The sequence below is a fragment of the Nesoenas mayeri genome (genome assembly GCF_963082525.1).
Source record: "Nesoenas mayeri genome assembly, chromosome: 10".
NCBI lineage: Eukaryota > Metazoa > Chordata > Aves > Columbiformes > Columbidae > Nesoenas > Nesoenas mayeri.
The window spans coordinates 7553739-7575774 of NC_137560.1; the positions used below are offsets into that span (position 1 = coordinate 7553739).

The 22036-nt window shown below is 50.5% G+C and overlaps 1 protein-coding gene across 1 annotated transcript; it reads left to right on the top strand.

Moving 5' to 3' along the window:
• The first annotated feature begins 2890 nt into the window (after nt 1-2890).
• Nucleotides 2891-9589, top strand: DUSP7 (dual specificity phosphatase 7). The gene is made up of 3 exons (XM_080350464.1): nt 2891-3499; nt 5826-6254; nt 8806-9589. Exons 1-3 carry the CDS (start codon nt 3088-3090, stop codon nt 9111-9113), a joined length of 1149 nt encoding a protein of 382 aa, XP_080206590.1. The 5' UTR covers nt 2891-3087; the 3' UTR covers nt 9114-9589.
• The last annotated feature ends 12447 nt before the right edge of the window (nt 9590-22036 follow it).

The following is a 22036-nucleotide window of genomic DNA, read 5'->3' on the forward strand; positions in this document are numbered from 1 at the left end:
CGGACTCCAGAGGGCAGCACGCGGACAGGCTGGCACGCGCCCTGCCCGCGCCTGCCAGCCCTGCCCGCTCCTGCCCACCCTGCCAGCCCTGTCTGCTTCTGCCAGCCCTGCCTGCCCTGTCTGCCCTGCCCGCCCTGCTCACTCCTGCCAGCCCTGCCCACCCTGCCAGCCCTGCCCGCTCCTGCCCACCCTGCCAGCCCTGACTGCTCCTGCCAGCCCTGCCCGCTCCTGCCAGCCCTGCCCGCTTCTGCCAGCCCTGCCTGCTCCTGCCAGCTCTGCCCACTCCTGCCAGCCCTGCCTGCCCTGCCCGCTCCTGCCAGCCCTGCCTGTTTCTGCCAGCCAAGCCTGCTCCTGCCTGCCCTGCCCACTCCTGCCAGCCCAGCCTGCGGGGCCACACGGGGCATTCAGCGGGATGATCCGCACTTCTGAGGGCCGGGAGGTGAATCTCTATTGCTCCCCTCCTAGTGTCCACCAGCTCCTGGCTGGGCGGACAGGGGATGCCACACCAGCATTAAGTGACGTTATTTTACTTCCATCCTTTTCAGGGTGAAATCTGGTCTTGCCTCTGCAGGTGATGCGCCTGGAGCCTGTCTTGAAACTTATGTGGTTGCTAATGTGACCGCAAAATAGAGGTGAAACATTTCTCTTCTGGTTTCACAGCCACCGCGCGCCCGTGGTTACACCTGCCTCCCTCGCACCACCCAAGAGGAGCCACAGAGTCCCTGTAACATTTCTGGGCACTGTTTTCAGTACAACAAGAGCTTTAGACCCAGATGTAAGTTCTTTGCCTAACCTGCTGCTGTTCCCCTTGTGAATTGAAGGTGGTTTGATAAACATACTGAAAGGTCAGCTATTTTCACTGTGGCTTGCATAAGAACCTCAACATCCCCTGCTGCAAGAGCAGCCTTAGTAACTTCCTACTGCAACACTGAATCACAATAGCTTCCCACAGCAACCAGTGGTAAAAATAAACTGGGCAAGGGGAAGTGGACAGCTTCTGCTGTTCCGCTTTCTTGGGCACACTTGAGTCACGAAAAAAAGCGATGTAGAACAAGGCGTTTATTTTGCTGATGCCGATGAAATCCACAAATGGTTCTGAGCGCAGTCCTGCTGAAATCGGTGTGTTTTGCAATGGGATGCTCAGTGTGCTCAAAGTTAAGCATGTGCTTAAGTGCTGTGTCCAGTCTGTATTTTTCATTAGGATTTGGATTTATGAGTTAGACTAAAAGGAGACAGGGACCTCAGCAAAGCTGCTTTTGTACTAAAGACAGAGGAGAACGGCCTCCTTGGGATATTTTATGTGTCGAGGGCATATAAAAGACCACTGAGGAGACAGTGGCTCTGTTATGGTTTCAGCGGTAGATCTTAGCTTTGAGAAAAGTAGGTCTTGACTGGATAAAAAGTGTCCTTAAATACAATATGATTTGTATTTTTGCCTTGACATACTGTCATTTGAACAGCACAATTTTAAACAACATTAAGACTAAGACTCTGTGTGTGTGTCTGTGTGTGCACATGTTTGTTTGCCTGGGGAGGGGGTGGGGGGTGTTTTAAAGAACAATATCTTTCCTGTTACACAAGATCTTGAAAATCAGCCAGCTTGGAAAAAACCCAGTTGAGACCTAGTCAGGTCGCTGAGCCTGGGAATCTGCTGCTGAGACAGACCCTGACTCTTCCCTTTGTGACAGAGTTTGCTGAGGAAGTTTATAAGAAGAGGCTAAAGAGAACAGAAGTTACGGCAAAACAGGAATGGCTCATCTGTCCCAGACTGGGGAGGAGGAGCTGTTCCCCCTCCCACTGTTGCCCACAGGAATTTGAAGAGCACGGGCTTGTAGGATAACCCAGTGGAGAAGGGACTGCAGAAGGGCTTTGGTCAAACCTCCTGCTCAGAGCTGGGTCAGCCCTGAGGTCAGTCAGCCCAGGCTACTCGGGGCTGTGCTGAGTCGAATCTTGGAAACTGACAAAGATGGAGACTTCACAACCTCTCTGAGCAACCCATCAATATTTGACTACCTGCATAGTGAGAATGGACTGCAGTAGAAGCAGCTCATACAAACCCATGTTTTTAATGTCATCCTGCTCATTAAAAAGATCAAATCTGTTTTGTAACAGAAACAGTTTATGTGAGGCATGGAGAATTTCTGGTACTGGTGGACTGATTCGCATTAAAGACAAGTAAAAGATGGAAGGAAACCAGAAGGATGCATCCAGTTAAATTTCCTGTCTTGAAATTTCAGTGTTGCAGCACAAAAGGTTTGTGTTTATAGTAGTGGATACCAGTAGGGAAAATATTCTAAAAATAAATTAGGTTGTACAAACAAAATAATCTATTTTGAGGCTCATTCTGAAAATGAGAGCGAATCTGGAGGCTTAATGAATCTCAGTCTTATTTTGCAACTGCGCATTGCTGTCAAAGACCGAGGCAGGGCCGGGCATGACCCGCTCAGCCGCTGGCCTGGGGACTGTGTCACTCCCATCCCTTTTTCTTAAACTTTTGACTGAAACCTGACGGGGGGGCACAGAGCACGGGGCCGGTGTCCCGGGGGCCGGCTCTGCCCCGCAGCGTGGCCCGCCTCCCGCGGCCCCCGCGCGCCTTCCCGCGCTCGGCCCCGCGCGGGCCCCGCCCCCTTGCCCACATTAGGCTCGCCCGCTTTCCCCGCCGCGCCTCATTGGCGCTGGGGGCGTGGCGGGAGGCGGTGACGCGCGGCGGTGGGCGGGGTCTCCGCGCGGGGCCGCGCCGCTCGGGGCGTGTGCGCGCTGCCGCTCCGCTCCGCGGCGGGCGGGGCGTGTTGCCGCTCGGCCGGCCCCGCCGCCCGCCCCGCCTCCCGAGGCATGACACGCCGAGCCGCCGGCGAAGCCCCGCTTTAATTGAGGCCGCCGGGATGGGGCGCACCGCGTAGGGCAGAGCGGGGGCCGCCGCGCTCCGGGCCGCAGGCAACGCGAACCCACGGCCGTGCAGAGCGGCGCCGCGTCCGGCACAGCGCAAGCCCATCCCGGCCCGGGGGGGAGCAGCCGAGCGGGGCCGCGTCCGGCCGCCGCGTGGGTGGCCGGTGGGCCGGGCGCTGGCGGCCGCCGCTGCCGAGCCCCATGAAAACGCAGGTCTGGGGGAGCTCCCCGCGGGCGCCCATGGCTGCGGCGATGCCGTGCAAGAGCGCGGAGTGGCTGCAGGAGGAGCTGGAGTCGGGCGGCGGCCGCTCGCTGCTGCTGCTCGACTGCCGCCCCCACGAGCTGTTCGAGAGCTCGCACATCGAGACGGCCATCAACCTGGCCATCCCCGGGCTCATGCTCCGCCGCCTCAAGAAGGGCAACCTGCCCATCCGCTCCATCATCCCCAACCACGAGGACAAGGAGCGCTTCGTCAAGCGCTGCAAGGCCGACACCGTGCTGCTCTACGACGAGGCCACTGCAGACTGGCAGGACGGCGGCGCCGCCACCTCCGTCCTGGGGCTCCTGCTGCAGAAGCTGCGCGACGACGGCTGCAAAGCCTATTACCTAAAAGGTGAGGTGCTCCCCCACCTTTCAGCCCTATCTGGTTTTCGCAGTCCTTGTCCATGTGTCCGTCCCTGCCCCCTAAGCATCCCCCGGCCGGAGGTGGTTGGGTTGTTTTGCTTCCTCCCTCCACCCTCCCCTTGCCTGATTTATTTTTATTCTTTTATATATTTATTTTTCTCCCCTGCATCCCGCTTTAATCCCCCGCACAAAATGGTTGCAGGCTGGAAGCGGCCGGGAGCGCCCCGCTTCTTCCTGCGTCGGCTCCCCGGCAGCGGCGGCAGTGAGCCCCCGACCCCGCCGCCGGGGCAGCCCCCCCAGCGCTGCCCTGTCCCAAGCCGACCCCGGCTGGGCACCGCCGCCCCCCCCCTGAGGCGCCCCTCGCCTCCGCTCCCCGGAGGGGCCTTTCGGGGGCTCCCGGCGCCAGGCTCCTCTCCAGCTCCTCCGGGAGGGATGGACAGATGGGGGGGAGGGGGAAAGAGAGCACAGCCCCCCCCTCTTTTATTTTTCTTCCCGGCTCTATCTCCGAAAAAGCGGGCGCTTGGGTTTTTCTCCCGCTTTCGCTGGAAATGCCGGCGGGGCTGGGAGGGGGCAGCGCGGCTGCTCCCCCGGGGCCGGGCGATGGAGGAGCGGGGACCCGAGCCCTGCACCCCGCACATCGTGAGCGCTGGGGTGTTCTTATGGTTTTAGTGTGTTGTTTTGGTTTTTTTTTTTTTAGGGAAGGGTGTTTTTTGTCCGTTTTGAAAGATCCCAGCAAGTCTCCGCAGCGGGCTGAGCAGAGCCCACAGCTGGGCTGCTGGGACCCTTCCCATCCTCCCAGCGCTCCCAGTCCGGTCGCTGGGTGGCGGGTTTGAGGCAGAAATAACAGGAGAGCGGAGGTGGTGGGGGGAGAGTGGTGGAGAAAGTTGCCGCTCGCAGCCCTGTGAAAAACACTGCTGCTCCTTGGTAGATCCTTTTCGGGTAGCCGGGGGAGCCCCGGTACGGGGTTGGGGTGGCAGGGCGACAGGCAGGTGTTTGGGGACCAGCCTGCGGGGCTGAGCTGCCTGCACAAGCCTCCTCCAAAGGTAACGGGGGCAGGGAGGGAGGGGGAAGCCAGGCCCCAAGCACAGGGTTTGATCCCACTTTCTCACCCATCCATGTGCTTCCCACCCGTGCCGGTGGGTGAGTCCCCCACCCCATCCTGGTTTGGGGTCCCGATGGGCTCCGTTGCACCATCGCTTTGTCTTCTTGATTCTCTCCCTCTTGTCCTCGTCCTCGGCAGGAAAGAGCAGCTTTGAAGTTACTCCTAAGCTGTCCCCGATGGGCAGGGGAGGAGCTGAGTCCCTTTCTCTGCCTTTTTCTGGGAGCCTCGGTGGGAAATGTTTCCAATTAAAATTCCAAAATGGCTCCTCGGCGCTGTCTGGCAGCGCCGGGGGGAGGAGGAGGATGAGGACGAGCCTTTTTCATGAATGGATGTGGCAGGAGCTGTCTGTCCTGCTCACTGACCCTGCCACAACCGCCGAACCCACTAACAAAGTTTCCAGGAGGCCTTTCTAATTAAACCATTTGTCAGTGTCAGATACTGATGGCTGAGCTCCGGTTTAATATTGCCTGGAAAGGAGGTAGATTGGTGGGGTTTTTTGGTTCCTTGCCTCTGGCGTCCTTCCCAAACTGTTGAGCTGAGGAGCTGGAGAAAAGGTCTGAGGGGCAGACATGAAGGGCCCCATCGCTCCTCAAGCCTGCTGTGCTTTGGGTGAAGAGCAAACCTGTGACACCACTCTCTCACCAAATGTGTTTGTAGTGATAAAATAGGCGTGAGGATCGCTCTTTGACAAAACTTACGACCTTTTTTTCCTGCTTGAAGGTGAATTATTTTGTTGGGCTTTGGTGCCTGGGCTGGGTATGTGGTGGTTGTTCTTGCTTTATCTTTTCAGACACAGATACTTTTGTGCTTCTCTGTCTAGGTGGCACAATAGCTCTTGCCTAAACTGCGCCAGATTCTTATTTCCGAGAAGCTAAATGAGAAGAGATTGTCTCTTGCCATTGATTTTATTTTTTGATGTTTGTTTCTTTTGCAAGTGAGGTTTGGCCCCTTTTTCACAAGCAGTATAGAACTGCGTAAGAAATTCTCTTTGGTTTCTCAGGGCCTGTTTGCCCAGTAACAGTCTGCCCAAGGAAGATGAGGGAGCAGGGAGATGCCTTTCTTGGCATGAAATTGAAGATACACCAACTTTAACTGGCAAAGGCTTGCTAAGCAACATTCACACGTGTTCAGTTAGAAGGATTTCCCATTCTGAAGAATAAAACATGTTTTTCTCTCTGTCTCTCCCCTTCCCTCTCTCCTTCCCCTTTCCCAGGTGGGTTTAACAAGTTTCAGACTGAATACTCTGAGCACTGCGAGACGAACCTTGACAGCTCCTCGCCCAGCAACTCTCCCCCGGCATCGGTCCTTGGCCTGGGAGGGCTGCGGATAAGCTCTGACTGCTCGGATGGCGAATCCGACAGGGAACCCAGCAGTGCCACGGAGTCGGATGGGAGCCCCATCCCGAACAATCAGCCTGCCTTTCCAGTCCAGATCCTACCTTACCTGTACCTGGGCTGTGCCAAAGATTCAACCAACTTGGACGTCCTGGGCAAATATGGCATTAAATACATCCTGAATGTGACTCCCAACCTGCCAAACATGTTTGAGCACGATGGAGAGTTCAAGTACAAGCAGATCCCCATCTCAGATCACTGGAGCCAGAACCTCTCGCAGTTCTTTCCCGAGGCCATTGCTTTCATTGGTAGGTAGTTGGCAGAACATCTCTTTTCGTACTCACGGCTTGGGAATGTGGCAAGCCGCTTCCCAGGGCTTGTTGCTCGTCTCTGGCCTCACCTCTCTGGGACACAGCATCAGCGCTAGCTTAGCAGCTGGGCGTCACGCTGCCAAGGTGACACTTCTGGTGCGTGTCACCCAGGCTGGGTTCAGGAAGGCTTCCCCTTCCGAAATTCGTCCACCTTGCAGCACTTCAGCTGGGTTACCTGCAAGTGGCAGGACCGGCACCGCGGGCCGCGGCTCTGCTGTGTCGTGCCCTTGTATGGGGATTCTCACTTGTGTGAGATGGCTGAACCCAGGCGCTGGGAGCTCCTCCACCTGATTTGCTGGGAGGAATGAGTGTTGATGGGAGTTGCGTTAATGTGACTGTTGCCAGCAATTCCTTAGCCCCAAGTGTGGTTAAAATCTAGGGAGGGGGGGAATGTTTTCTTTTCCTGAGGGGATTTGCTAGTCTCATTGTGATCCCACTGTAAGTTGCCCTAGCATAACTAACTCCTTGTATGGATACTTCTCCTAAGGTAAGTGTCAACACAATGAGTTAGTGATTATAATTACACTGCAGAGCTCAGCTGGAAAAACTGCTGTGCAGACAGCCCCAAGACTGCTCTGGCTGGACGTGGGGAGGGGTGCAGAGGGTAGATCTATTCTCCCAGGCTGGTGTTGACTTTGAAAATTGCTTCTTATTCTGTGAGAAGTGGCTGTCGGACTGAATAGGAATGTACACTTCCAGCATGACCCGTGCTGCCTGCTGGTGACGGTTGTTAGTCTAATCAGTTCCGATTTATGGGGGCTGACTGGCACAGGTAGTCATTACTACTGTTAACTATAAAAAGCCCTATGGCTTCAAGTCTGGTTAAAAACATTGGTGTAGATAAAGGCGATGGGGCCTTTACCTTCAGACTGAAATCTGCGCAGCCCATCTCCATGCTGCCTTGTTGTCTCCCATTTTGGACCTTGCTGTGTGCGCTTTCTCTCTGTGCTGTGACACCTGAAACAGGGCAGAGCAGTGGCAGGTTCCTGTCTGCTTTTCAGCTGTCGGAAACCCTGGTTCCCACGTGCTCTCCTTTGCCCCCAGCTTCTGTCCTCTAGTGATGTGACCATGGTCAGAAGCAGCTGCTTCAGTGTGGCAGCAGGGACGTGTCTGATGCCCCATCTGCGCTTCCCGCACGGAGCGTGGTGTTAAACATCAGGGGTGAGGTACGGGGTCCCTGCTGGCGTGTGGCATTTGTGATCTGTCTGCTCCAGTCAGACGATGTCCCTGTGAACAGAGCACCGTGCTTGTGCTTTCCAGTTAATGACAAGAAATGGAGGATTACCTCACTCAAAAATCGAACACCAAGAAATGCAGTGCAGGTCAGATGAAAGGCAAAAATGTCTCAGAAAAATGTCGAACGGAGAGAAACTGGGTATGCTGGGGGGTGATTGCCTGCTCTACTGGAAATTCTTGCCTGGTTTTGGAGGCTGGGGCAGAAAACCTGTTGTGGCTTGGGTCTGGGTTTTGCTTTTTGCCTGCGTCTTCTTTGCCCTTCTCTGCGCTCGTGGTGCCAGAGTGTCTCTTACCTCCAGCTTGGCTCAAGGATCCTCTCTCTCCTGCCACCTTCTCTCTCCCCGCCAAATGACTGACTTCAAATGGGGCTGCTCAGAAGTAAGCAGCGCTGGGTACTTGCATGTATTCAGTGCTCTCGGCAGCATGTCCCTGCTTCAGCACTAAGATGTCAATTCATAAAGGGATCACGCTGTTCCGGCTGTGCGAGAGACAATGAGTATGTGTGTGCTTTTCAGTCGGTGGCAAGGGAGGGGAAATTTTGTCACTGTTCTCTCGCCATTTTTTGGTCCAGCCTGCATTCCTGCTCTCTGCTACCATTCATCCTGAGAGTCTCTTCCAACACAAGCGCTTGTTTGTAGTGAAGTGCATTTCTGTCGATCCTAAAGAACAATTTAACAATAAGGGAAGTTCCTGCACTTCAGCCTCTGCTTAAATTGGCTTTGACTACATTCAGATAACTTTCTAGTGGGAGGAGGATAAGAACAGCGTAAAAGAACAGCTTGTGTGGTGCTGAGCTGTGGCCTCGCATCATGTGCGCAGCCTTCCCCAGGTAGCTGTGTTGAGGTGGGTCACTATGCCTGACCATCAGCATCTCCCTGGAGTGTTTGTCTCCAGCTCCACCTGCCTTTTGTGGGTTACTCCATTTCTCTGTTTGAATAGAAGGTATTGATGCTCCCTAGACAAGGGATGTGTTGCCAGGCTTTATTAATACTTCTCAAGCACATGAGAAGTTCGGCCTTGCTGTGCGGAACGGGGATGTGCAGCTTCGCCATGTAGTGGGGATATCTCAGGAGCCCTTTGGGGAGAGATGTGGATGTCAAAGGGACACGAGACGGTGTCACTAGGAGCAGAGGATCCAGTTCTGGCAGTCGTCCTGGTCCTGGGAGCCTGCAGCTGCCACCTGGCCCTGCTCCAAAGCTGTGCATTTTTGGTGCAGAATAATAGACACCTCCTTCCCCTTGTCTTGTTTCAGATGAGGCCCGTTCCAAGAAGTGTGGGATCCTTGTTCACTGCCTCGCTGGCATCAGCCGCTCTGTAACAGTCACCGTCGCCTACTTGATGCAAAAACTCAACTTGTCCCTGAATGATGCCTATGACTTTGTGAAAAGGAAAAAATCCAACATTTCCCCAAACTTTAACTTCATGGGCCAACTCCTGGACTTTGAGAGGACTCTGGGACTCAACAGCCCTTGCGACAACCGCTCGCCCAGTGAACAGCTCTACTTCACCACCCCCACCAACCACAACCTCTTTCAGCTGAACACTCTGGAGTCCACATGAAGGGGAATCCACCTGGTCGGGAACTTGAGCATTGAATCGCTTCTCTTGAGCATTTCAACTCTTACAAAAACATCTGTCTTGCCAGGCAGCTCTGGAACAACTCGCTTCTCTGGGCAGAGGTGCCTGATCGCTGCTTTAAGAAGGCTAATGCTGATCATTAGTATCCTGATCAAAGTGGTTTGAAGAGGTAGTCTTTTTACAAGGGGTTATTTAATACGGGCGATGTTACAGCGTTTTGAACGCAGCTGTTACCGGCAATAACCGCTTTCCTGGGTGCATTGGGACTGTCAGAACACGCACACGTGTGAAGAGCTACCAGGGGTTAGCTTGCTGTGGAAAGCGAGGAGATTTATGCACTTGGAAACCTTGAACAAAAGGTGTTGGGCCAAGACTGTTTTAAAACCCAAGTTTACTTTTTTTCTTGATTTTAAAAAAAGAAAAGGTAGATCTTACTCGAGCTTTGGGTTCAAACTCTTTTTAAATATGTAAGTTCCTGACTGTTTGTACAGACGAGGTTGCAAAACCAGTATTTTATTCTGTTTCTTGTTTGATCATTTATTATTTTTTTTAATCAAATGTTTATATTGACCAAATGCATTTTGCACACTTTGTGAAGCCTTGGTATGTCCTGGCATATTACTGGGTACTCCAGAGAGAGATACATGCTGCTGCTGTTGTTGTTAGCATCTGGTAGGAAGCTTTGTTCTGTGTGAAGGCCAGTTGGGCTTAAACGCAACCCCTTCACCACTCCTGCACTCACAATCACAACCTCTGCACTGATTCAGCCAAGGTGACTAAGCCGCAAGCTTTTTTCTTTTTAGTTTTTTTTAATGCCACCCCTGCCAAAAATACTGTTTGCTATTGCCAGAGGTAAAACTCCTGTAGCCTCCAGAGTTAGCAGAAGCATGTCTGAGCCCGGCTTCGTTCTTTGCTGCCTGTTGACTGACTTAACGTCATCCAGCTGGCCCGAAACCATTCCAGCTTCCCGCGTACGGAAGGTAGCGGCGATGTTGGCGTTTCTTGTGCACACTTGATCCTTTCCCACGTGTGCGGGGTGGAGGGGGAGCACGGCGAGCGCCCGAAGCAGAGCCAGGATTGCGTAGCGGGATGGGACTCGATCATCACGCGTGGAGCGTGTGAGCGGAGGGAAGAGATGTGGAAGTGATGAGAAGAGTGTTGTAACAGAATTTTTATATATATATATATGAATATATATATTAACTGGCAAATTCTGCAATGATTGGAGCTTTCAACAGAGCTTCTGATTTTTTTTTTTTCTTCCTCTTTTGAATAACTTTATGCCGTGCCTTCTATTCTGAGAAGACTTGTTGATATTTCTGGCTAGTGTTTGGCGAATACCTTATAGCAAGCCGGGAGGGGAGGAAGTGGTAATAATTTCTGGGAGGAGGGCAGAACGGATTTGGAGATTTCTTTATTGGCTGCAATGTAGTCCCTCCTTTCTCCCCCCCTCCCTGTCCACTTTAACTCTCCTGTAACTGAAAAGAAAAGAAAAAAAAAAAGCCACGGATTTTTCTAAATATACAGTTTTTTGTACTTTTTTCAAGAAAAAGGAAAAAAAAAATATTAAAAAAAAATCTCCATCTGGAGGAATGTTTGATGCTATCATATCCTGAAACCGTTCTTTTTGTTAAAGATGTTACCAGAATGTTGGAATGAGCTTCTCTTTCTTGTTTTCTGGTTGTTTTTTGTTTGTTTGTTGGGTTTTGTTTGCAACAATGTTGGGATCGTGGGTCATTGGAAGGGAGAATGGGCATAAGTATGGTTGTGAGTGAGAAAATTGAGAATATCTTAATTGCATCTTACCTCATGGAGGAATTAATTTTTTTTCAGGGATTTTTTTGACAGTGCATCTGTATTGCATTACAGCTTAGCTGGTTTGTAAAGGCTTCCTGTGCTGTTAGTGGTCTTTCTTCTTTAAGGAAAAAAAACAAGATGCATCTTCTGATTAGTACAAATGAGAGCTTGTTAGTGAGGAATGGTTCTGCTTTCTGAGTTATGAAGGAAAATTAGTGACCCTATATATTCTGATCCAATATTGGGACTTTGTTTATATTGCAAATAAATATTATTTTTTCTTTAAAAATGATGTTTGTGTCAGATGCTTGTCTAGCCTCTGCCCGTATAAGGGCACGCTGCTCTTAGCCGTTTTTTTATGGTCAATTAGTATTCTTCTGTGACCATGAAGAGCATTTGCTGGGCAGTGTTCAAGTGTGGTGTTTGGTTTCATGCACAGCTTAATTTTTAAGACCTGTGGTAAAATGGAGAAGGGGAGGCGGGAGGGCGAGGAGAGGGATATGGGGTATTGGATAAACCGGAGAACAAAGAACAGATTGAGAATGGGACCAGCTTTGACCCCAGCCATTCCTCTGCACCGAAAATAAATAGATAATCTAAAGACACTTTTGTTCGCTGTTTAAGTGGGGCCTACAGAAGCATGGTGAGGCCTTGCCTACCACTGTAGTGACAGCGGAGTTTATTTCAGTAGGAAAGCAAGAAGTTGTGGCCTTGGGGGCAGCCACCTGATGGCTTCTGGGTGTCACAGAGAGCAGGAGCCACCTCTTGCACTCTCAGGTGGGGCCAAGCCCTGGCTGTAGTGTCACACCCGGGCCGTGCTGTCCCCCTGTGCTCCCTGGCCACAGGTGCAATGGGTTTATGGGAAACCGGAGGGGCTGATGAGGATGCTTTAGGGTGAAATGTGGCTCAGTGTGTGAGTGCAGCCCAGCCAAGGGAGCTGTGGTCCCCACGCTGCTGCTGGTTGCGAGGCAGGGCTGAGCTGGAGTGGGTTCCCCCCTGCCCCCTTGTTTTAACTGAAATGGCAAGAAATTAAATCCTTTAATCGCTCAATTCATCGAAGTGAGTGTGTGTGTCATGGTGTTCTACTCCTAGGGCCCAAGCACCAAAGTTGCCTCGTTTGATTCCATAAGTTGCTCAGGCTGATGGGTGCAGTCTGTTGCAGAGCCAGGGGGCACACAGAGGCTGAAGCAGGAGCCAAGGGATAGTGTGTGTGAGAGAGAGAGAGAATTTGTTTACTCCTTGACTACATGATGGAAATCTATATATTGATTTACAGGCCTGTTAGTGGCTCAACAAATGAAAATCTACCTAGTATGCAGGGAAAAGAAATCCTTTAGGTTTTTGTCTGTAATTACATGGTAGAGTAGCTTTTGAGGAAGACCTGAGACCATGCTGGAGGCTGGCTGTGCACCAGAAGAGAGCAGAGCAGCTTGTCAGGTGTATGGCTGTATCTGCTTCTGTCTCATTTCCTCTTATGATTTTCTGCTAAGGTGTGGAATAGGATATTAGCAGTTAGTCTTAGCTCTGTAAGTACATTTGTGTGGTAGCTGAGCTGTGGCTGGCTGGAACCGCACAGCTGCTATTTGTGATGGCCTGGGTGAAATTGCTGGCATGCAGGCAGCTCCCTCGGGGTACCCGATCCTGGGAGATGCATCCCACCACTGCTGCATTGAAAAGCCCCATTGCAAAGGGAAGGAGCTAACTTGTCTGAAAACCATCCTGCCAGTGCTCTGTCCTCCAGGACCCAAAAGAGCCTTTTCCGAGCTTCCTGGCCTCGACTGTCTGGTTCTCAGCCATCAGTGTTTTACAAATGTCTTGCACTGTACTTCTTGGCTCGGAGGGGTTTCCTTGGAGACCTGATGTCCTGCAATTTCCCAAGGAGACAAGGACTGACATCAGGAAAGGGGCAATGCTGGAGAAATAGTTACAGAGGAAAAAGAGCGTGGGGTCTGTCTACACTCCCCTGCAGAGGCGGGCACGAGCACTGGCTGAGCGTAGGAGCATGGGCTGAGCGAGAAAGCTGGTTATGTTCAGACCGGTGGAATTTGGCAAGGAGATACTGCTTCCCACACGCAGCAGGGAGAAGCTCCTCGGTTAACCCATTAATTCCAGATAAGCTGCTTCTAAGATGCTCTGTGGGCTCTGCTCTACAGAACCAGGTAATCTGCTTGGGCACAGAGAACTGCTGACCCTGGGTTTTCACTTGTGATGCCACAAGCCCTCAGGCAATATGATTGGGAATTTGTGTGTGTGTATATATATATATATAATTTTTTTTTTTAATGGGTCTTACCTCTCTGATATGAACAGTTAGAGGGACCACAGGTCCCAGGTGCTTTTGAAAAGTTTCTCCTTCCATTTTGAGTCATGGCAGAAGCACAAAGGTCTGAACACAGGTAGAGTTAAACTTCTGCAGCTCCCCACCAGGGAGCCCAGGTAGCTGATTTTCAGCCCTTCCAGCAGCCCTCTGCACAGCACATCCCAGCCTGCGTCCCTCCGCGCTGCCTGGCAGAGCCTGGCTGCCCACCCCGGCTGGAGGGGCAAGGGCAAGGAGAGCAGGTATGTCCTGAATACGAGGGTGACTGTTTGGCATCTTGTGCAACAGGAGAGCAAAGAGCAGCTTCCCAAGGCAGTGCAGTGAGCATTACTTGTGGTCGCAGACAGTGATAGAGGGACAACACAAAGGCAGGAGAGATAAGCCCCAAACAATTGCGGAAAGGAAGACTGAAGGGGTAGTAGAAGCAGCTTCAGGAGCCCAACAAGCAGGACATGAGCTCGGGGAAGGGGCTTTGGGGTTATTTGTAGCTTTCTTTTACACCTCTTCTAGGCCCTTATTTCTTGGTGTGGCATCAAACACACCTCTGAGCATGATGCAAGTCAACCTGTACAGCTCTGAACTTGCCTGCTGTTGTGTCACCCAGAGATGCACGTGGGGAACCAGACTCTTCCTGCCACCGTCTGAATTTGGGTGCTCACATTTCCAAGGTAACCAGGTTATTTGTGGGTTGTTGTTTTCCTTTTTTATCCCTTATGTGAGCAAATCAGGCTATTTGCAGTGTTGCGAAGGCATGTAAATAGTTCAGCTAATCAACACATCCCTGTAATTACAGCTGACTGGCACAGGCTGTGATAGTCATGCTCTGGGCTTCTCAGAAAGTGTGTGAAAGTGGCTTTCATCTGGATTTTTGTGCCATGCGGTCCTGTGCTTCCTCAAATCTTTCTCTTAATGATATTCGAGGTCAGAGTGCTGGTCTGGCTGAATGTAATTTGGGCTGAGAAGGCAGGTGAGGAAATGTTCAGGAGGCAGGGAGAGCACCTCATGGGAATCCCATCCAGCCTCCATGTCCTGTTCCTTCGAGTTCCTCTATTAAACCTGTAAAGTTCCCCTTTCTAGTGGCTTTGTCTTTTGACCTTCTTTACTGTGTCACCCAGCAGCACGGGCCCAAAGGATGTGCCACAGCAAGGCCACCCCACAGTGCCACGGCCCAGGTGGGACCTTTGGGTAGGAGACACGACCACAAGAGTGTGGCATGGGGACAACGGCTGTGCTGTGTGCTGGCAGTTGAATTGAGCTCTGGTCACCTCGGTGAGCACCATTTCCTTTTTCTGGCCTGGATGTGTCACTGCTCTCACCTTTTCCTCTCCAAACACCCGAGGAGCTGCGGTGGCACCTGAGGCGACCCAGACTGGTGGCTTGAGAAGACCTGAAAGACTCATGGCCATCGTGAGTGTGACTTGCAGTCATGGTGGTACAGCAAGACAGCTGGGTCCTGTGAAGGAGTTGTGGGAGGATGAACAGCCCGGGGGAAGAAGGTTCTGTGAGGCTGGCAGCAGTGGACCCCAGCAGCCATGATGGTCAGAGACAGTGAACTGCTGACATACAACTCTGAGTTACTGGTGCCCCGGGCTCCTCCCTGACACCTCCACACTGCCCCGCTCAACCATGTCGCAATTGTGGTTTTTAGGTGGGAGCAGGGTCACAGTGGGAACTGCGGTTCAGCTTTGGCTCAGTCGAGGGTTGAAGATTAATTAGGGGCTAAGAATTAATCACGCATCAGGTGCAGACACCCGGGCTGGCTGTACAGCCCCAGGCTGCTGGTGCCCAGCTGCTGTGGGCCATGCGGACCCCGCAGCGCTGGGGCAACACGGATCCTTCTCCCTGCCTGGTGCCAGCAGAGACCACCAGCCCTCCCTGGCCTTCCTTTGTCCCTTCTGGTTGCTTGTGCTCACGGCTGAACTGGCACTTGTTCTGCATTGTACTTATTGCTTTCTCTGGTTTCTCCACCACTTTCTGTTTCTTTGGGTAGCTGGGATTTGAGGTGCTCTCATCCGGCAGTTGCTTCTGCAAAGCTGTGGCCATTCTGCAGGAGAACGGAGCTCCTACCAGAGACATTGGGCCATGTTGGAAATGGTGACTGGCTGGGCCATGGGGACATTTGTGGCGGGAAGTGTGATACTTCTGTGCTGTTCAGTGGTGCAAGTGATCCAAAAGCATGTAGGACCTTAAAAAGTATCTGATGAGGGAACCAAGTATGAGTGGAGGAAGGGCAATCCAGACGGATTTATTTATTTTCCTACTTTCTTTCCCTGGAGAAACATCTGGCTTATGTAAAGCCATTTGCTGGGCTTCGCACTGCTTTATTTTGAAAGTCTCTGCATTCAGGCACTCTGCTCTTCTCATCTCCCATTACTGCCTGAAGGGCAGATTCTTCATGATTTGGGGTTTTGCTTTTATGAAGTTTACTCTTTGTTTCTGGTCTGTGTTTTTTTTCTTTGCTTTCCTTTTTCTTTTAAGGACTGCTCTAGTTTGGCTCATGGTTTTGCCTTGTTTTCTTCTGAGAGGTGAATTTTTGTGATAAACCTGCACAAAGCGGGAAGCAGCAGACTGGTGTGTTGGTGAGACCCTGGTCACCAATGCAGCGTTAGTGAAAACCATATGCCAGCAAGAGGCTGAGCTCTGTGCTTTGGTAGCGGCTGTTGACACCCCAGAAGCACAACATCTGTATGAAAGATACTGAAATGTATATGAGGGGATGCAGTGAGAAGAGTTGTGACCAGATTTGGGGTAAGCATTCTCCTTCCTTTCCCCAGCATGGCTCTGAATTGGACCTGTCGTTTTACCGTGCAATCCTGGCAGCTCAGTACCTAGTGGAAAATGTACAGCTCTTCTCCAGTGATACAGTTTGTTTGGTTCTTACTCTAAATTTGCCACTTCCTCTCCCTGGATGGCTGATTCCCCGCTGCTTGGAGCAGGCAGCGCTCCAGGCAGGACGGCACCTCCAAGAACCAAGCAGGATCTTCTCGAAGCCATGCGAAGCGGGATGCTGGATGCGAGTTTGAGGGGATATAGGGTGCTGAGCCTGCAGAAACTGCCTTCTCCTCAAGCAGAACAAGGAGCAGCTCTGCTATCCGTTCCATGTCCTCTCTGCCATTCATCACCTTCCCTCTGCCCTCATTCAGGCTGTTGCCTTCGAATGATCCTGCACAAGAGGTTCAAGCAGGCTCCTGCATGTCCTGGCTTTGCATCCAGTTGGCAGAAAGCTGAGAGAGATATGTTTGGGAAAGTCTTGTTGTTTTTTTTTTGGTCTTCTTTCTTTTATTAATCTTTTTTTTTTTTTTTTTTCCTTTTCTCTTGTTAAAAAGAAGCTTCACTATTCATTCATTCCCCAAATAGCTTTCCTTCTCATTGGACAGCATCTTCCTGCTAGGACAGTCCGAGCCTGTTCTGACAAGCGGCTTATCTGCCTCGCAGCTCTGACTGCTTCCTCTGTCTCTCCTTTGTGTGGGAAGTGTTTTGTCTTTTCAAACTTCTGCTGACTTCAGTGGGAGCAAACTTGTGCTCAAACATGCGCCGATAGTGTGGTTCAGTGCCGAAATTTGCCGCTGATTTTTATTTATATCCATGCAGCATGTTGTGGGTTGGTGTGTGTTTGCTTTTTTGTTTGTTTTGCAAAGAAAAGGACTTAAGTGGTTAGAAGAGGGACAGGAGGGTTGCTATTGAAAGTTAGTGAAGCAGAGGTTCTCCGCTGACCCTGTCTGCCTCCATCCAGTGGGTCTTGCAGCAGAACTTGCTGAAGGCACTGGTGTTGAGGGGTGTCATGCTGACAGGAGCCCAAATAAAGAGCTGAACTGCACATAAACTGCGTCTGAAAAAGCCTGGAGCAGCCAGCTTGCTGCTTCCCTGTGTTGCCAGTTGCTCAGGTGGTTTTAGAGATATTCCCAGTCTAGTTTTAAATCTGGTAAAAGCAGAGAGACGTGTGTGTGTGTTTTCCTGTAGTGAGGTTTACAAATGTCAGTATTTTTAATAAAACCAATCCAGTCATGTTTGAAGCTGCAATCTGCCAGTGCGCCTTCCCAATACAGAATCAGTGCTTGTGCTGAGATAGTTTCCAGTCACCGTGGTGGGACTGGCACTTGCTGTCTGTGGCTGGAACCAGCAGTAGCCAGAAAAGCCCCATCATGTCCCCCATCCACGCTCCTCTTAGAGTGTCTGTATCAGTCTGGTCCCTGCAGCCTCTTCCCCCAGCCTGGGCTCACCAGACCCCTCTCAGATGGGAAGGGAGAGGATAGATCCTCTTAGGAGCAGGTCATCCATCTTGTGAAGAGCATTTCTGAATTGCCTGTGCTGGCTGCCCAGGGAAGTGGTGAGACCTTGCAGCTGGTGTTGGTTTGCCACCAAGAGATGAAGCACTTGGCCTTAGAGATGGGACTAGTGGTGAGTTGCACACAATAACTTGTTTCCTGCCTCTGTGTTAAAATCAGTCTCTGATCTCTGGCAGTTCAGAATAACTCCCAGATGCTACTCTCCTGAAATATTCATAATTATTAATGAAACTCAAGAAAACTAACCATCATGCAGAATCTCCAAAGCTTTTGTGAGCCTGTTCCTTGTGGAGATATGTTTGGTTTTGTCTGTGGAATTCTTCACTTTTCTTCCTGAGCCGTGGGATCCTTCCTGCTGGCCATGCGATGCCACCACATGTCCAGTGCTACTGCATGTGCAGCGGAGGCCCAGGGGTGTTTGTAGGTCAGGGATGACAGATACTTGTCAGAACTCATAGTTACTATTATTTAATTGCGTTCCAACAGCAGCGAAAGCTGTACCAAGAGTAATAAACAAATTATAATCTACATTATGACAAATGCCACCCACTCATTACCTGTCTTTAACCACTCTCATTGCTACCAAGTCTTTGTGGGAACTAATCTTGCTGCCGAGTGTCTGACTTGTTCATTTAATGCCATTATCTGAAGCAATCGGCCGCTCCTTGTGAAAGAAGAGGAAGGTGCTTTTCCTGAGGCTTGTTCTCTGGGTGCTGAAATGCGGGCAGCTCTGGGGTGGAGGAGGCTGAAGGAGAAATTTGCAAAAGCATGGTGTGGTGGGGAGGTGAAGACTGAGATCCAGAGGGACAATCTCGGCGGGATGGCCGGGTGGCAGCATGGAAAATTGTCACTAGCAGGAAAAGGCTGTGATCTATTCATTTCCCAAGAATTGAGGAATAGGATCTGGCAAAGGGATATTAGGAAGAGCTATGTTGTTTTTTCTCTCCAGATGTTTTCCAGGGTTTGGGAGCAAGCTGGTTTGCTGAGTAATGACAGTTCCCTTTGTGGCTGCTCCAAGCCCATGGCGTTGCAAGAGGAAATCCTGGTGGTGTTTCTATGAGGATCTGTTCAAGCTCCCCTCAGGAAAAAGGCACTGAGCTCCAGTAATTTCTGGCAGTGGTCTGGCATAGCTGGAGTTCAGCAGAGCCAAGGATGCACGCTCAGCCGCCTTGGTGCCTGGCTGCTGCCACTACGTTATGTCTGTCCGTACCAAATGTCACGATTGCTCTGTGCTTGGGGTGCAGCTCTTCTCCTTTCCTCGCAGGCACGGCCAGAAGCCCCCTTAGGGGACGTTTTTGGGGCAAGCTGAGAAGTAGGGCTGAGAGAACAGATAGGGAAATAGGTATTTTTCAAGCTAGTCCATGGGTGGCTGGCTGGCCAGTGGTCCTGTTGTGCTCTCAGGGCTTCAGGACATCTCATGGGGGTCTCTAATGGGTAAATAATAAGCTCAAAGATGGGAAACAAAGACTGAGAGGTGAAGGGCCAGCTGTCCAATGGAGACTTGACATCAGTCAAATGCAACAAGGCCCTGTCGAAGGCCAGAGCTGTTGAATATGTCTGTTGATGATAAAAAGGAGTAGGTGGCAGATGATCAAGTTTGCTGCTGAATATTCAGAGCAACAAAACTGAAAAACTGTACCAAATAGCTGTAGGAAGTCCTCACCATGTGAAGTGTTGAGGTAGGAACATATGATACTAAGAAAAGCAAAGCAATCCAGGAGGAAAAAGGAGCCATCTTAATCTAAAATGCAGTGCAGTGGGCTCAAAACAGGATATTGTCACTTGGGAGAGAGATGTCAGGAGTGCAATTAACTGGGTTATAGAAACAAAGCTTGATTCTGAGTATGGTCAAAAAAACCCCCAAACCAACTGACTTCTAGGAAAAGAGCTGACAATAAACTATATATATGCACTGTATGAATCTGTGGTGAACAAAAGTGTCTTTGTAGGTTTGTAGGAGACTGGAGTAACTAATGCAAGGAAGATCCATTGAGTGCTTTTAAATATCAGTACATAGTCTCTTGTTAAGAAGGTTAGGCAGCTGCAAATAGCTGGAGCTTGGGTAAGTATAATGAAACATAGCCATGTGCTTGGCGTTTTTACACTCTTCCCTACGCGCTGCTCTCAAGTACCATTGAAGACAGGACACAGGGCAGGATGAAGCTTGATCTAACCACAGTTAGGGGCTCTGATTCCCCTGCTTTTCCAAGAAGATGCTGTCCTGGAGAAAGCCATGGGACTGTGTGTGTGTGAGGAGCTTTTATGGAGGTTGGAGGTATTGCACTCTCTGGTGAGTGAACTTCCCAAGTGCATGGCTGGAGGAGAAAACTCTGTTATCAAAGGGACATTGCAATGTAGTCCAGGACAGCCAAAGCAGGGAGAAGGCTTTGTACCAACAGAAATTCTTATTCTTTCCCAGCAGCAGTCACTGCAATGGACAGGTTCTGTAGGTGATGGAAAGCCTTTGCCTGGGTCAACAAACCTGCCTCTTGTCTCCTCTGAGGAACGTTTGGGCAAGAAAACAACTCCAAAAGGACTTGCTTTCTTCTACCCATCCTCTCCCATTGCTTAAGTACTGTCCTCCTGGTTAGGAGGAACCAGATGACATGGAAGGAGCTGGATGGGCCAGGGAGACTCCTCCTGCCCTCAAAGCCCCCGTGCGCTAATTTAACCCACACCACAGTGGGGTGAGACAGTGTGTGGGAGTGTGAGACATGTTCCTAATGTTCCTGTTGATCAAATGGCCCTCTGAGTCTCCTGATCTGCTGTGGTGATAAGTCATAAAAAGGACTCTCTCTTGATCCTCATTATCCTCTCTTGGTGCTTCCTGCCCACATACACTAGATATTTCCTATCAACAGGGAGTAACCTCCGTGGAAGATAGGATCAGATTCCCAGGAACCAGACTGTAGTAAGAGTGAAGGAAGAATGAGGAAACTGTCCTAATTTGAGGCTAATCTTATAAATACATAGCTGCATACAGACAATAGGAAACCAAATGCCAGGAGAGCTTTGGCATTCAGTTAGGGAAAGATCATCTTTTGCCAGGAGTAGCCTTAATTGTAACTTATGATGTGGTAAAGTTGCTGTTTGATCTCAGCTTCAGCAGAGGGGAAGAGACGGATTCTGTTTTGTGTCACCAGGGGAGGAGTACCCTGAGAAAGCAAGAGGGAAAAGTATCTTTAAAAGCATTTTTTGTCATTTGTTTGCCGATTCAAGCGGCAGTGAATGGATGGGGTGTTTTATTTCTCAGTTTTGATCTGGATAAAACACTAAATAAGGAGAAAAGTTCTGTGTGATTTTTCCTGAAGCAGACATGCTAATATACCTATTGGGCGTTTAATGTTGCACGGCATTGCTGAAAATGCAGAAAGCCACAAATCCTTTCTTCCAGCATAAGTGGGTTGGTGGAGTGGGGTGTTTCTTCCCCCTGCCTAGACCCACAGCTGGAGCCTGTACTGGTCAGAGACTTGGCATGTCCCTCATACTCGCCTTTTATGTGGGCTGGGTGGAGTGTGCTGAAGCTGCTTGTGCTGAGGAATTCTCTAGAGACAGTTGCTTTTATGAACCTTTTTAGACAACCTGTTAAAATGGAGAGTTGCCCCTTGTTGTCCCTGTCCTGTCCACATCACAGCACCATCCACAGAGCTCATGGTTCCTCTCCATTTCACCTGCGAGTGGGGTGAGAGCATGTGCATGTTTGTGAGAAATGAATTGCCTTTACATGAATTGCCTTAACCGCATATTCATGTGCAGCTGGTATTCCAGCATGATCCCATAACCATACAAGTGACTACAATGCAACAAGGTGTGGACACTGGTTGTTCATCCCCACCCTGAAGGTGATGTCGCAAGTTCCTGGAAAATACCGTCACGTCCTTGCGGGTTTGGACTAGTTTGGCTTTTTACTCCCTGTCCTGCTCACAGGTGCTTGGCCGTGGTGTTGGCGTTTGCTGTTTTATTTATTGCCCAGCTTGGGGCTGATCACTGCGTCTTCCGTCAGAACTTCACAGGCCTTGTCTTGGAACAAGTTTGTGAAGCTATAGTGATGTACAAAACCCGTGCTGCTTCCTATGAACTTTCTGTCTGTTTTAGGTAGTCCAGCTGGGACAGGAGATCTCACTAGGCTTGGCCTAAGATGAGTTGATACAGTAGTTCCCTCGAGTTAGGGCAAGGGCTTTCAGCCATACATGGGTCATCCATGTCTTAGTTTCCCACTCACTATAGGTCTGGCCATCTCAGGATAGTTGATAGATGCCTGAACGTCAGCAGAAGAGTCATGCCATGTGGACTTCCATTCCTTCCCCAGGTGGTTTTCTTTATTTTCTCTTTACCATAGCAGGCTATGTCTTCTAAGGGTTCTATTTTATTATAAACAGTTTGCCTCTGGTGGCTGGTTTGTTCTGTTTGTTTGGTTTGGTTTTTTTCTTGTTGTGTGTGTGTGATTTTGTTTTCGTGGTGGTTTTGTTGTTGTTGGGGTTTTTGGGTGTTTGTTTGTTTGTTTG